Here is a 14,222-nt window from a genome sequence, read left to right as displayed (position 1 = left end):
AAAAAAACCATAAAGAATTAGAAAAAGGCATTCAAAGAATATAAAAATTAAAGATATTTACTTTTATTATTAAAAAATTATAAAGAATATAGCAGAGTATCAAACCAAAAAAGCTGAAACAGAGGATTCACAATAACCCAACAGTAAAGTGTTCCCCAAAACACAACTCCTGTGTTTTTTAACTCCACTTAGTAATATTGTGTGCTTCATTCTGTATATAGTATACTGCTTTTTCTCTTACTTCTTTATGCTGTTCTATTATTCAACAGAATAGTTTATTTACAGTCAGTTGTGTTATTCCTTAGCTCTGGTATAATTATTATTATAAAAATAAATTTAATTGCTTTCTTTTTTTTATATATGTTTCCTACCACAGAGCGCCCCTAAATTACACAATTTAAAATGCCATTTTTTTCTCAACTACAAAATCAAATGTAACATATATTTAAATGTACCATTCCTGAGGAAACATTACAGGAAATGCCATTTACCTGATAACGTATTGATTGTTGAATATTAATGTGATTTTCGTTTTTAATAACTGTTATACAAAGAAACCATTATGGGACTTTTTAGGTACAAACAAAAACAATATTTTACATAAATCCCTAAACCTACTTCAAACTAGTCATGGAATTCATTTGGGGCCAGAAAGGAAGCTGAATCATCCAGGCAAAATGCTTACCCCCAAGGCACACGGAGGGCTGGGAGCCCCTACCTTAATACACTCATCTCAGAGCAGCCCAGGTTGCTCAACTCTCTCGCACTTCACTGCTATTCAACAAACCCCAATGGATAAGCATAGAAGCTCAATCCAGCTTCGTGTCCACAATTGTTTCTGTTATGTGGGTACCTTCCTGTATCTGACCTAAGATCACTTGCCCTGCCCTTCAGTACTCCTTTTTGGTGTGGCATAGACTGAAACACCATACAGGTATTAGCTCGGCCCACACACAACATGTCTTTGAAATTACCTGGGATCCGTGGGTAGCTTATTGTTACACAACATTGTTTCCTTCCTGATGTGAAATCCCCCTTCCTTCTCCCTTATAAACATTCTCCCTTCCCTATCTATTTTGTCAAATGGGACAAATGGAGACAAGAGGTCCCTTTCACGTGTTTGTTTTACAGGTTTAAAATGGTTTTAAGCAGGTTTTTCTTCGTCTTATTGTAACTTCGCTATAAATATTCCACCCCGTGTTTGTTATTTATAATTTCCTTGATAAAACTCCTAGTTTTTTTTATAAAAATATATTGAAATAAAACAATATTTTAATGATAGAATGTAAAAATACACTACAATAACCTTAGTGGTACAATCATAAACACATTAATACAACAAGTGTTCATCTACATGTTTCGCACACACTGCTTTTTCGTCTAAAATAGACAATCCTTAATATGTCTTACAATCATTTTAAACACTAATCATAATATACAATAAATACATAAATTACATAGTATACCACTTTGTGTCTGGATATGGTTACTTTTGCAGGGCTGTGGAGTCAGTATAAAAACCCAATTAAAAAAAAATGAGATAAAATACCACCTACTACCCTAATTTAATATGCTTATGTAGGCTAATGTTCCATTTTGATTGAAACACAACATGCACAGTGATTCACCACTAGCCAAAGCTCAGCCATTGTAAAGCTATATAAAGATGGGGTATGCTTTTGGAAACATGAACTTCTGGCCATGAAGTGGACACTCTACCCTATTGACCAGCCTGTAAACCAGTAAAGTTTAAGCCTAAAACTAAAAATCAAAAATGAAAACAAAGTTTTATTTATTGTTTTTATTACAGATGATACATTTTAAAGTACTTTCAGATATAATGAGGATCAGGATCAACTATATTCCTTCAAAAATATAAACTACATAATTTGCTGCTCTAAAACCAACTCCTAAACCAAAAAAATATTCCAAAATGCGAAATTATGATTTAACTTTTTAAATGTCGCATAAATCGCATAAAATTCACGATAATTATTAATAAAATTAAGGATGCGTATCATGATACCAATGTTAATAGATAGCGCTTAAGGGCCATATACGGTTCGGGTTAATCGCTTTTACTTTATTTAGCCCGGCTAAAAAGTCATTCAATTCTGACTTTGGTTGGTGGCACTGCTAATACAGCCACATGGCTATTATTGTTTGGATAAACAAGTGTGGCTTCTTCTATAGTTAGTTTCAGTGAGCGATCAGTTCCAGATCTGCTGGAATTTAACTAGACATTAACTGGTCTTTTATCTGTGTTTAAGCGTCGTCAAGCTCTTCTATTCCAAGAAAAAATTGCTAATTCTTTTATTTGTACCCACTGACTTTCAGTTAATGAAGTGTTTTCATTGTCCAGTTCTTCAAGAAAGTCTTTTAGCTCAAGCAAACGCTTTATCATCAAATAAGTGCTATACCAGCGTGTTATTTGATCTATTATGGTTTTTTACCAGCACGTCTCTTTAAAATAGCATCTGTCTTAGGGTCCTCCAAGTTTTGCCATTTCTCCATTTAAGCCTAAAAAGGCTGGTTGTAAAAAAAGGATAGATGAATTTTTCTAGTGTCATTGTTATGGTAATTTTGTCAGATGTAAAGAATCTTCTTTGGGTTGGGTTTGCTCTCCAGTATATTTCTGAGCTTTATTTAGCACTAAAGCAGATCCTGCACAGTGTTCACTGAGTGACCCAGATATAGCCAAGTAAAATATACAGTAAATAAGTAAAAATATCTGTCTGTGAACATTGTTGTAGAAAAATACTTGCCAATTTTATAGTTTGTTAGAATAGAATTTGTGAGGGGCTTATAAAGGGAATTACACCCTATGTTGATGTGTAAGTGTTTAAGGTCTCACTAGTGCTACAAGTTCCTGTGTATAGTGTGTATATATGCATTAGAAAGCTATGTTACTTCATTTTAGCATATTTGATAAAAAAGACTGCTTTCTTCTAAGAAATTATTAAAATCTGTATTTGAAAGTTAAAATTGCTGTGGGGTCTTTATATCTGTGATTCCATTGAGAAGATTTTTCCTATTCTTCTTTGGAATTGGAATGCACAGTCAGAATTTGGGCAATTCCAACCCTTTGATCCTTTCTTACAAACATGTTTTTACTTGTTTTCCAACAAAACTTATTTTCCATTTTTTCCTGTTGGAAAAGAAAGTGGGGAGAAGTTTCCCCAATATGGACACAGATGGCAATGGCAATAAAAACCTTAGAGGGGTTGTAATCATTTCCAAAAATAAAATCAAATATTTTGGTTGGAGTTGGGCTTTAATTTTCTGGTGCTACTGTGTGGAAATGTGTGTTTTTATGCAACAAAGAATAACAGTATAAAAATGTGGATGGTAGTAAATTAAATTCTGATAAGTATATAAAGTATATTCTAATTGTATAATGCTAACCTCAATTAACATTTAATATATATGTTGAAGTCTGTTTTTAGAAACTATGACCATGATCATGATGGGTATATTTCTCAAGAGGACTTTGAGAGCATTGCTGCTAACTTCCCATTTCTGGACTCCTTTTGTGTTCTGGACAAGGATCAGTAAGTTAACTAAAGCTTGTAATTTATTATTCAGGTTATGATATCATTTTTTACATTATACTATTATATAAAATTACTAATGTGGTCACATATGGTATCATTTTGCTTTTGTTATTAAATTATTAATATATTAGATAAACATTTACATTAGAGTTTTTCTAATGTCCAGGCTACAACCTAAAGAGATAAAACACATTTTTAATGTCTGGATCATTTTATTGATTTGCTAATCCTTAATGAGTTACAAACACTGGAGAATCTAACTGGCCAACAAAGGAACCGTGGCAAAGTTTCACCTAACTGCAGCACTAAGTATTTCACCTTCAGCACACACACCCAAAAATATTTTTTCCCCAATGACAATATTTTAGAGACAATAGATTACAATAAAAATTAATTTTCTCCAGATCATTAAAATTTAATAAATGTTTTACATTCTTATTTGTATCTACAAGTTTGTAAGCTATAAATTCATTATAAAGCAGTGCTATGACAACACAAATGGGCGGAATAATCCCCTGCAAGATTAAAATATGACGTTTCTAGGTTTTGGTCTAGGAATGCTGTCCTTTATTATGGTCCATTCTATTGCCTAGATCAACCTTTCTCAACATTCTTACCCCCAATGAACCCTTAAAAACATTTTCAGGTCTCAATTAAATGAACCAGAAATCACTGGGAAATGCCCCTTATGTTGATCTCTGTAAAGAAAGACACTCTACAGTGGTGGGCAAAATTCTACCCTTATAGACTAGCTAAAGATATTGTTAAGAATGTGGCTATGCCAAGTGGCATTATAACTAGCACTATGCAGCTACCGCATCAGATGGACAGTCATACAGAAGAAACATTTAAACATTTTACAATTAAAAATATGACATCCATGTTTTTTTACATGCAAAGCTATAGAGCAGTAAAAATAACAATTACTTCCTTATTTTTCTCTTTGCAGAGATGGTCTTATTAGCAAGGATGAAATGATGGCCTACTTTCTGAGGGCCAAGTCTCAGTTCCATTGTAAAATGGGTCCCGGTTTTATGCACAACTTCCAGGAGATGACATATTTAAAGCCAACTTTCTGTGAACACTGTGCAGGATTTGTACGTACATTTTATTGGACTGTAAATCGGCTTTACATTTAAATCTGACATGAGTTATTGTGATGCTCTGTATGAAGTTATTCTATGGAAGAGATCATATAAAACATTTTTCATGTTCACTGTATAAGATGCCGCAAGAATATTAGCAGTAGATAGAAAATGCTATTTTCTCACTGCATCAAAACCAAAACTAAAAATAAATGTAATAAATAAAAGCAAAAAACAAACAAACCAGGTAAAACATATAGATAAGATAAAAGTTCAAAACTGAGGTATGCTATTTACAAGTATTGTATACTAAGATTATGTATAAGTAGAAAAAGACTGACTTTCATTATGATGTGATTTTTCTTGGTAACAATATTTAGTATTTGGAGATGTGCCTTTGTTTTGCTAAGAGCGTTAAACTTTTTTTTTTTTTTTTTTGTAAGTGAGAAATCTGGAAAGACTTTAGTCAAAGTCCACATGCACTGTGGATGTGGATGACAGGAAGGGTGTGGGTGTATCCTGTTTATATTAGCATAGCAATTTGTTCTTCCTGCTTTATGATCTGGTTTTCCTTCTTGCATGCTATCAATTCACTGAGTTGTCCTTTATTTCAGCTGTGGGGTATCATTAAACAAGGATACAAGTGTAAAGGTAAGTTTCTATTTGTATGCATTATTCTAAATGAAAATTAAGTGTTAATAAAGAGTTAATTAAGAGGTATTAAAAGAAAGTAAAATCAGATGGAAATAATGAACTATGATGAACACTTTTGAAGCTGCTCAAAATTTCTGAAATAGAGGCAAATGAAAAAAACAGAGATAACGCCGCCTTATTGTTGCTTCATGAATCAACCCCTAGTTACTATGTAAAGAAAAAAAACATGGGTAAACAAGGTGGTATTTCCATATGTCTACCTGTTCTCATTTGGGAGAATAAAGTATGTGCATTTTGGTATACTAGACTTAATTTGCCTAATAAACAATTATGTAAGCAGCTTACAATTTTCATAGAGGTAAGATTGTTTGATTATTTTGTAAAAGAAACTTTGACAATGGAAGAAATACTATGAATATTTCACTTGTTTTGTGTGTGTAGGCTAGTCCTACCAAGCACACTACCTGATAAACAGATACTAACAAACTTTCTAGTAATATTTATTGATTATCTAGGTATATAGCATGTGTATATATTGGTGCAAATTAGGAATTTAGCAATACGGCAATGGTTCTAGTAGTAAACAGTGAGGTGATTTTACTGTATATTTAACCAAAGGAGAAGGGTTAAATCTATGTTAGGTTTTTAATAGGGTCAGTGACCAAGATTTAATCTCACACTGATTAAACCTAACCTGCACTGACTGATAGTAAATGCAAAACCCCATATAAAACATTCATGTGTTTCCTATTAAGTTACTGATTTGTTTTTGTTTTTTAGATTGTGGTGCTAATTGCCATAAACAGTGCAAGGATCTGCTTGTACTAGCTTGCAGAAAACTCTCCAGAGGAACATCTATTGGAAGTAGTCATGGGTCCCTTCCAAGCAGTCCATCTCTGGCTCCAGGTATTATATGACCTAAAAATGGTTGAATGAAACTTCCTAGTAGCGGTGTGTCATGTATCATGGGGAAAAGATATGGCAGTTGCAGAGAGGAGAGAGAAACATACCACCACAGACACACATGGGCATCCACCCTCAACCCCACCAGTCTGGTTGCCATGTTTGCAAATGGACCTTATATTAGTAGGGTTTGTACTTAAAATTAGAATAGCAATCCAGAAAGACAACTCTGGTCTTCCATGAACACTATAGAGTGAGTGTTGTATTTTTGTTTATGTGTGCGTATATATATATATATATATATATATGTTCATAAAGTGTGTATACAGGCGGACCTCCAAAGCTCGTAATTTTGATATTTGTATGATGACTCGTGGAATAGTACTGGCTATCTAACTAGAAACCCCAGGACTTTGTAAAATGTCCTGCGATGTTAGTCGCCAACACCAACAAAAAACAGTGTTTCTTATATAAAACTACATATATAACCTAACATAGTTGTCTATATTTAACCTAAATAGTTATTTATCTCTAGCAAAAATCTAAGGTGTACAGTGGTCCCTCAATGTCATTTACCTATCCAATGTGTATGGTGGATAACTAAAAGACCAACCAGAGATACCAGCTGTGTGCCTTCCACCCATTCTCCCCCCCCTTCCCTCCCTACGGAACTTAACAGCACTGCGTGTATCTCACTTGTTTGTTCTAATGTTGGTGAAAACAATCTTCAAATGATTAATTTTCAATTATGAAAATTATAATGTTCATGTTTTATAAAAATAAATAGTGTGCCAATTTTCCACCAACTGGTTACAAAGTCCCTAACCTTTATATAGGAGATATGTTAAAAATAATATACTTTTGTTTTTTGTAGCACAAGATGAAGTGTTTGACTTTCCTTCTTCTGGGGGAGAAAATCATGATCTAGATGGACGAGCAATAACTCTGGTCACTGGCTCTTCTAGGAAGATTTCAGTGCGATTACAACGTTCAACAACAAGCCAGGCAACACAAACAGATCCTATGTGGCCTGATTCTGGATGGAGTGATACTGGTCCTCATACTTTTCCTAAGATGAAATGTAAATTCTATGGTAAATCAGGAAAGAACAAGGGTTTTGCTAAATGGGAGAATGAAAATCCAAACCATCACCCCAACATGGACATTATGGAAGTACAGGCTATGGAACAACTTCAAGATAACAACAGGACAGAATCTAGGAGTGAGCTGAGCAGTACAGAGGTAATACAAGATGTACTCATGAATTGCAATATTAATAATTATATGGCAAGGTGCATTAAAAAGAATCCATACAGTAGTTTACTGATCAACCTAGGATGAGGTTGTCAAAATACATTTGAAACTATTACCTTGGAAAAATAACATCATTGCTTGTGTTTATTCTTTTTTACAAAAGAAAAAATGCTACTTAAAAAAAGTAGTTAAGTATGTAGGATTTTATGCAGTGCTTGTAACGCATGGAGAGACAGGACCACTAGGGGGAGCTACTGCTTGCACAGAGCTGGTCTGAGCCCTGAGAAGGGCCAAGGCGCAGAGTCTAAGAAGTAACCAGGTCTTCTCCAGAGCCTCTGATGGTGAGGATATTGCGCCACTGGTTATTGCCAGGTTGCAGCCCTTGGGCACACAGAGATGGGCAAAACACGGTATCAAATCACAAAGCAAAAGCAAAGTCGAGGAAGGCCGGGGTCGAGGCAGGCAGCAAGGAAGAAAGGTCAGGTCACACGCCAGGGGTCAATTGCCAGGGATCCAGGACACAAACACTAGTGACACAGGGGCCACTGCGGGCACAGGGTACATTGGAAGGAACAGGAGGCACAGGTGACTCAGGGATATCCACAGACAGACAGAAACACTGGAACAGCACAGGGAAGTTGGCTGGGAACCAACAAACTGGACAATGAGGGGTTAACCCAGGACCTGCACAGAGGAAACACTGAATTAAGCATCAGGTGAACAGAAACTAGCTCAACAGAACTAGGGGCTCGGCTCAATGGAGACACGTTGCACAAACGCTGAGTGCTGTGTCTGAGCTAGCTAAATAGCCAGGGATGGTTAAGAGGCTGTTTCCTGATTGGCTGGTGAAGCTGATAAGCTTTTGAATTATTTTGAGCACTGGGTTTTTGAGGGTTCTTTTGTTGTTATTCTGTTTCCCACAGCTACAATAAACCTACCATTACAATTATTGACTGGTTATTTCCTTGTCAGAGGGCAAACCTACAAAATCAAATACTTCTTTCCCTCACTGTAGGTCTGTTTTTTTGTTTGTCATTTGGTACTATCCCTGTAAATATTTATACCTTTATAAAACAATGTAATAAATATTATGGGAATATAATAAATCAAAACTTTATTGAAAAGTTAAGCCACATACTAGTCTTTTGGGGGTTTGCCTAAAAAATTTTTGCCCAAACTTACACTTTTGGGTCTATTTATAACAATATTTTACTGAAACATTCTTGGGTGGAGAAGAACTGCAAACACAATGAAACACGTGGCCCTGAATAATCCTACAACATAAAATGTTTCACTGAATCTCAGATTCACTGCATTATAAATAGACCCCTTTGACTCTACTGAAAGTTTATATTAATTGAAGTTTTCCACATAGATTTGTGTAGGCAGCATGCTGCATTACTTTTCTAACACTAATGATTTCACTGTTGGCTCTATCCATTTATAGGACAGCTGATTTCTTGACTTGAATATTGAGGAGCATACTGGAAAGTGGTAGAACACTGAAATCCCTTACACTATCATTGGATGTTAAATGGGATTGCACTAATGATGAACTATTCAGGCTACACGTCTCTGATGTCCGTCAGAATGTACTGTATGTCCTTTTTCACTCAAGGATACATTTCTACAGCGTGGGGCAAGCTTGGAAGGAAGACACAGCAGATGGAGTACATATCCTTCACTCTGAGAGGTCTCTTTCACTACATTTCAATAGCTCTTCTATATGTACATAGATACATGATCTTATTTGTGTATTGTGATCTTGTATAAAGACATGATTGATATTTATTTAAAGAGAGCAAGAGAACTGACTATTTGACCAACATAAATTTAAATGTATTATCCCCCCCCCCCAAAGATAATATATTATGGTTTAATGACCAAACAGCAAAATTATTTACTTTTTACAATTGCAGCTAGAACCAGACAGAAAATGTGCTTCTTTATGCTCTGTTATGACAGACGCCATGAGTAAGCTGGCAAGACATGAAATTGGGTGAATTCCTTCTTATTAGCCTTCTTTTTTGACAAGTGGATCTGCATGAATCAGCAGAGCAGAGTGTTTATAGTACTGACAATATATTGATTTATTGATGTCCTTAGCCCATAAAAATAATAATTCCACAGATTTTACAACAGTTTTTCAAATGAACTACCAATATAAATTGGTTGAAGGAGTACAAAACCTACATAAACTATGAAGGCTCCCTACATTTATATGCCAAGTTTACTCGGTTATGCTTTTTCCTATGTCAGAAGTGAAAGTACATGACATTAGAGTAATATTATTGGACACCCATAGGAACAAAATGTAAAGGTACAGGAGGTAAATAAGACACAACCCTATAGTGCACCTTCAACCCCCAGAGCAGTTCAAGACATACTCATGAATGTTCAACTACTATTTTATAATAATTTCCAAAATACCTGAATCACTGGATATTGATTTTGCATTTGTGTTTGTTCTTTATTGATATTAAAGAAAATACTGTAAAATACTTTCATTGCATTTCTGTTTTGTCTACAACAGTAGCAAATCTCTTGACTTGTTTACTGAAAGGAGGTGATCAGTTCAGATCAGAAACTCAATACACAACACATACATGCCCACAATTGTTTTACCAAATAGATTTGTATTTGCTTTTTTTTTTTTTTTTACTGAAATCTGACCTAAACTCTAACATCGGACATATTATTAGATATCTATTCTCACCTTCTTGCACTGGAATGTCAGTCCCTCTTAGTGGTGCTGGCTGTGTCAGCTGAAAAATAAAACATTTATTATATGTATAGAAGCCTCCATCTTGTGTGTGGCAAATTGCAAAGCCATCCACACCCGACCTTCCTCTCTTCCCACAGCCCTCTCTCATCAATCTGTCCCAATCTGGCCCAATCTGTCTTACCAATCAGTGTGCCATATTCTGTGATTGGTTAGTGCTGATGTCATTGATACGGATCAGGTCTACCACCACAAAACACAGATCAGGGGCCCCATCCCACTGCCATGTCAGACCCCTGCACAGTAGTATCATCATCATCATCCTCATCTCCAGAGCCCCTTGTCATCCGAATTAGGAATGAACGAGCGAGTTTTTAAAAGTTGATCTCTCGGCGAATGTGTGATCTGTGGCACTAGAGGTTAATTAACCTCTAGTGCTGGGGATATTCTCCATGAATGCGGCCGCCTTGTGATCACACATCCCCTACACAAGAGGTTAATTAATTAACCTCTAGTGCCGCGGATCACACCTTTTCTCAATAAATGCGGCGACATTCATTGAGAATATCCCTGGCACTAGAGGTTAATTAACCTCTAGTGCCATGGACCACACATCTTCTCAATGAATGAGGCTGCATTCATTGAGAAGAATGTGCGATCTCCAGCACTGGAGGTTAAATAACCTCTAGTGCCCCAAGATCGCAAACAGTGGGATTCCCTGCGAATGCTCCTGTTAAAATTTCCTAGATCTTCCAATGGTTTCACGAAATTGGTTCGCCGTAATTTTGCGAAACCATCTGAAGTTCAAAGAAATTTTTGCAAGAATGCCAGAGGCATTCTCGGTCATCCCTAATCCTAATCCATGTTGTCACCCTTATCTGCGTTGCCACCATCATCCACAATGTTATCCTAACCTATGTTTCACCCTGATAGGTGGAGCATGTTGTCTCCCTAATTGATATTGTCTCCCTAATCTGTGTTGACACCCTAATCAGCATTGTCACCCTTATCCACAATGTTACCCTATTCTGTGTTGGCAACCTAATCTGTGTTGTCACCCTCATCCACAATGTTATTTTAATCTGTATTGTCACCCTATCTGTGGAGTGCGTTGTCTCCCTAATTGACGCTGACCCAAATCTGTGTTGTCACCCTAATCTGCATTATCACCTTCATCCAATATGGTATTCTAAACTGTGTTGTCGCCCCCAGTGACCTGAAAGCCGCTGCAGTAAAGGCCTGGCAGAGCATTAAAGAGGAGGAAACCCAGCATCTGGTGATGTCCATGAGTTCAATACTACAGGCTGTCATTGCCAGCAAAGGGGTTTCAACCAAGTATTAGAAATGAACATGTTATTTTCAGCTTTTTAATTTGTCCAATGACTTTTGATCCCCTGAAATGAAGTGATTGTGTAAAAAAGGTTTTAGTTCCTCACATTTTTATGCAATCTTTTTGTTCAACTCACTGATTTAAGGCTGAAAGTCTGCAGTTAAACTGCATCTGAGTTGTTTCATTTAAAATTATTTGTGGTAATGTACAGAACCAAAATTAGAAAAAAATTGTCTCTGTCCAAATATTTATGGACCTAACTGTACATATACATATAAATACACACACACATATTTGCACATATTTACATTTGAAATAACATTTGTAATAATTATAATTAATTAGCTTGCTTTGTTTCCTCTCTAAATGTAAGATGTCAGGGTTGTGCCAATGTGATCCAAAGTTTAGTATATCTTATTGAGTTGCCCCTTTGAGAATAACGGTTTTCAGAAAATTCTCTATATTATTTCCCAGAGCTAGTTGTTAAAAAAGAAAAAAAAAAAAACATACTACAAACCAACATATCTCTGGTAAAACCATATATGCACAGTTCCTGATCCCTTGAGGCAATCGGATGTTCCCTGGATCAAATTTTCCTTACTTTAAAACTTTAATACCTAGTTATGTTCTGTGCTTCTAAAAAAGAATCCAACTTTTTCCTAAAACAATCTATAGTCCTTAAAATTGTTTATATTCCATAAATAGGTTTCAATATTTTCAGAAGCTTTTTACTTCCTACATGTAGCCCCATGACACTGTGAAAATGTTATGGATGACAGCATCAGCAATCACAAAACTACTTAGATATTTAACATTGATGTGCAAGGTGACCTGCGTATAACTGTCAGTTTTGTGACCTTAGACAGTTCTATTTTTTTAAAAATAGATTGGGAATTAGGATAACACATTTACAGCATAAATGCACGTACACTATGGATTATGCATTTGTACTTGACCCTGGTGCTTCTGAAAAAAGCCAATATCTTATATAGAGTATACAAGGGATAATACTACTTTGAAGCAGTTCGTATACATGATGTTCACAGCCAGCACTAGAGGGCCCTTTTTTTGAGTCCTAGTATTTGGCTAAATAAGGGCCCTGTTAACCAGGAATGGCTTCATCACAACTGAACAGGACATACATTGAGAGAGTTTTTTTTAACTCTATTATACATAGGCCAACCAAAGAGATTACTTTTTGGGACTTTAAAAGGTACTGAGGTACTATATGAAAATATAACAAAAACAAAAAAATTGTATTTAACATACAGTAAAAGGATTAAAGACTTCACAATGTACATAAAAATTGTTGCCATCGTAGTGTACAATCAAAGTGCATATACTACATTACTCTCTCTCTCTCTTACAAGCATGAATATCAATATACAATAAACTGAGGTCACAAAAATTATCCATTTAATGGATGCTCAGGTACCTTTACTCTAACCCCATGTTTTATTTAATATATTTTTTAGCTCATAATTATTGTTATCACCTACATTGAAAGGATTCTTAAGGTGCATTTCTCTAATCTTGGGTGCGGAGAGTGATTTTTTTTTTATAGTGTCAGGTTGTAGCATGCCATTGTCTGTAAAATGCTTTTTATAGTACACAGTTTTTGTCATTATGTTACCTTTGTTTTATATAACCAATGGGAACAATGTAGCTTTTATTTGAACATTTCCGTACCTTCTATTTAATGTCTGTTTCACTTCCTCCTTTTGGTTTTGTTTTGTTGGCTACTTTCTTTTCCAAAACATGCATGGCAGCATATGGGTACAGCTCCACCCCCATGCTCAACGATATGAGCAATACACTATAAATTTAGACCTCTTTCACCATGATGTAGTATTCTCCCTTTTGTGGTCAGATGCTCAAAACGTTTTCTGCCCAATAATAAAGGATTTTCTTTCTTTTCCCCCCTAACTGCACTGTGACATCTGATCCTGTGGTGGGTTCATGCTTCTCCCACAACAAGTTCCTTATGTTCCAGTTGCTAAATGCAGCGTTTAGTGAAAGCGCCTGTTCTACTAGTCTTTAAGGGGAGGGTAGCAATATGGTGCTGTGTGTAACAAGACACAGTTTGCTGCAGTTTGTGGCATTTACTCATGTCCATTATGGCACCCTTGGCTCATTTATTCCTGTCTAGAGCTCTCCTGTCCATTGGCTCAAAGACATCCCAGGCATTTCCTCATGATATAGCATTTCAGGCTTTTAATTTTTGTCTCTTTGGAAAGTTCTAGCAAAGGGCAGTGGTGTGCTGCTTTGACATCAGCTCACCGGACGTGACCACCATGTGCCCCTCCTAGGACCTGCTATTGCCGACAAGTGGTCCGACCCTCTTCTCTCTTTATTCCTTTGGGCATGCTTGTCTTGGCATTTGCAATCATTTTCTAGTTCTGAATAGTGTTATGCCAGATCTTGCTTAAAGGAGGCCACTGAATGAAACCGAATACCCATAAAAACAGTGCTGGTCTTGTCATCAATCCCCACTGCCAGGAACACCAGTGTGTCAGAACTTCCTCTCGATGGCCTCAAAAGAGAAGTCTGGCTCTGATTATGCATACTGTAAATGAGTCCATTTAGGAGCTGTCCATTGCTCATCTATCCCAGCCTAGCCCCGTGACAAATTAGCCTTTAGCCCCTGCCAGGGAAGAGTTTTCTGACAGGGATTTGACTTTGCAGAACCCAATCAGAGGGGTTTGACTTTGCAGCAATTA

At 36.1% G+C, this 14,222-nt stretch overlaps 1 protein-coding gene across 5 annotated transcripts in view; it reads left to right on the top strand.

Moving 5' to 3' along the window:
* RASGRP3 (RAS guanyl releasing protein 3) overlaps window positions 1-9,951 on the top strand; it is a 73,802-nt gene extending 63,851 nt beyond the window's left edge. For all 5 annotated transcript variants that reach the window (XM_072409247.1, XM_072409249.1, XM_072409246.1 and 2 more), the window contains 6 exons: window positions 3,436-3,551; window positions 4,504-4,651; window positions 5,254-5,290; window positions 6,074-6,199; window positions 7,071-7,438; window positions 8,898-9,951. In XM_072409247.1, the coding sequence (XP_072265348.1) occupies window positions 3,436-3,551; window positions 4,504-4,651; window positions 5,254-5,290; window positions 6,074-6,199; window positions 7,071-7,438; window positions 8,898-8,906 (804 nt within the window). In that variant the 3' untranslated portion in view covers window positions 8,907-9,951. The remainder of the gene's footprint in view (window positions 1-3,435; window positions 3,552-4,503; window positions 4,652-5,253; window positions 5,291-6,073; window positions 6,200-7,070; window positions 7,439-8,897) is intronic.
* The last annotated feature ends 4,271 nt before the right edge of the window (window positions 9,952-14,222 follow it).

This window comes from Pyxicephalus adspersus, chromosome 4 (genome assembly GCF_032062135.1).
Source record: "Pyxicephalus adspersus chromosome 4, UCB_Pads_2.0, whole genome shotgun sequence".
NCBI lineage: Eukaryota > Metazoa > Chordata > Amphibia > Anura > Pyxicephalidae > Pyxicephalus > Pyxicephalus adspersus.
Note: the sequence above shows the minus strand (reverse complement) of the source record. Positions and strands in the feature narration are given on the sequence as shown.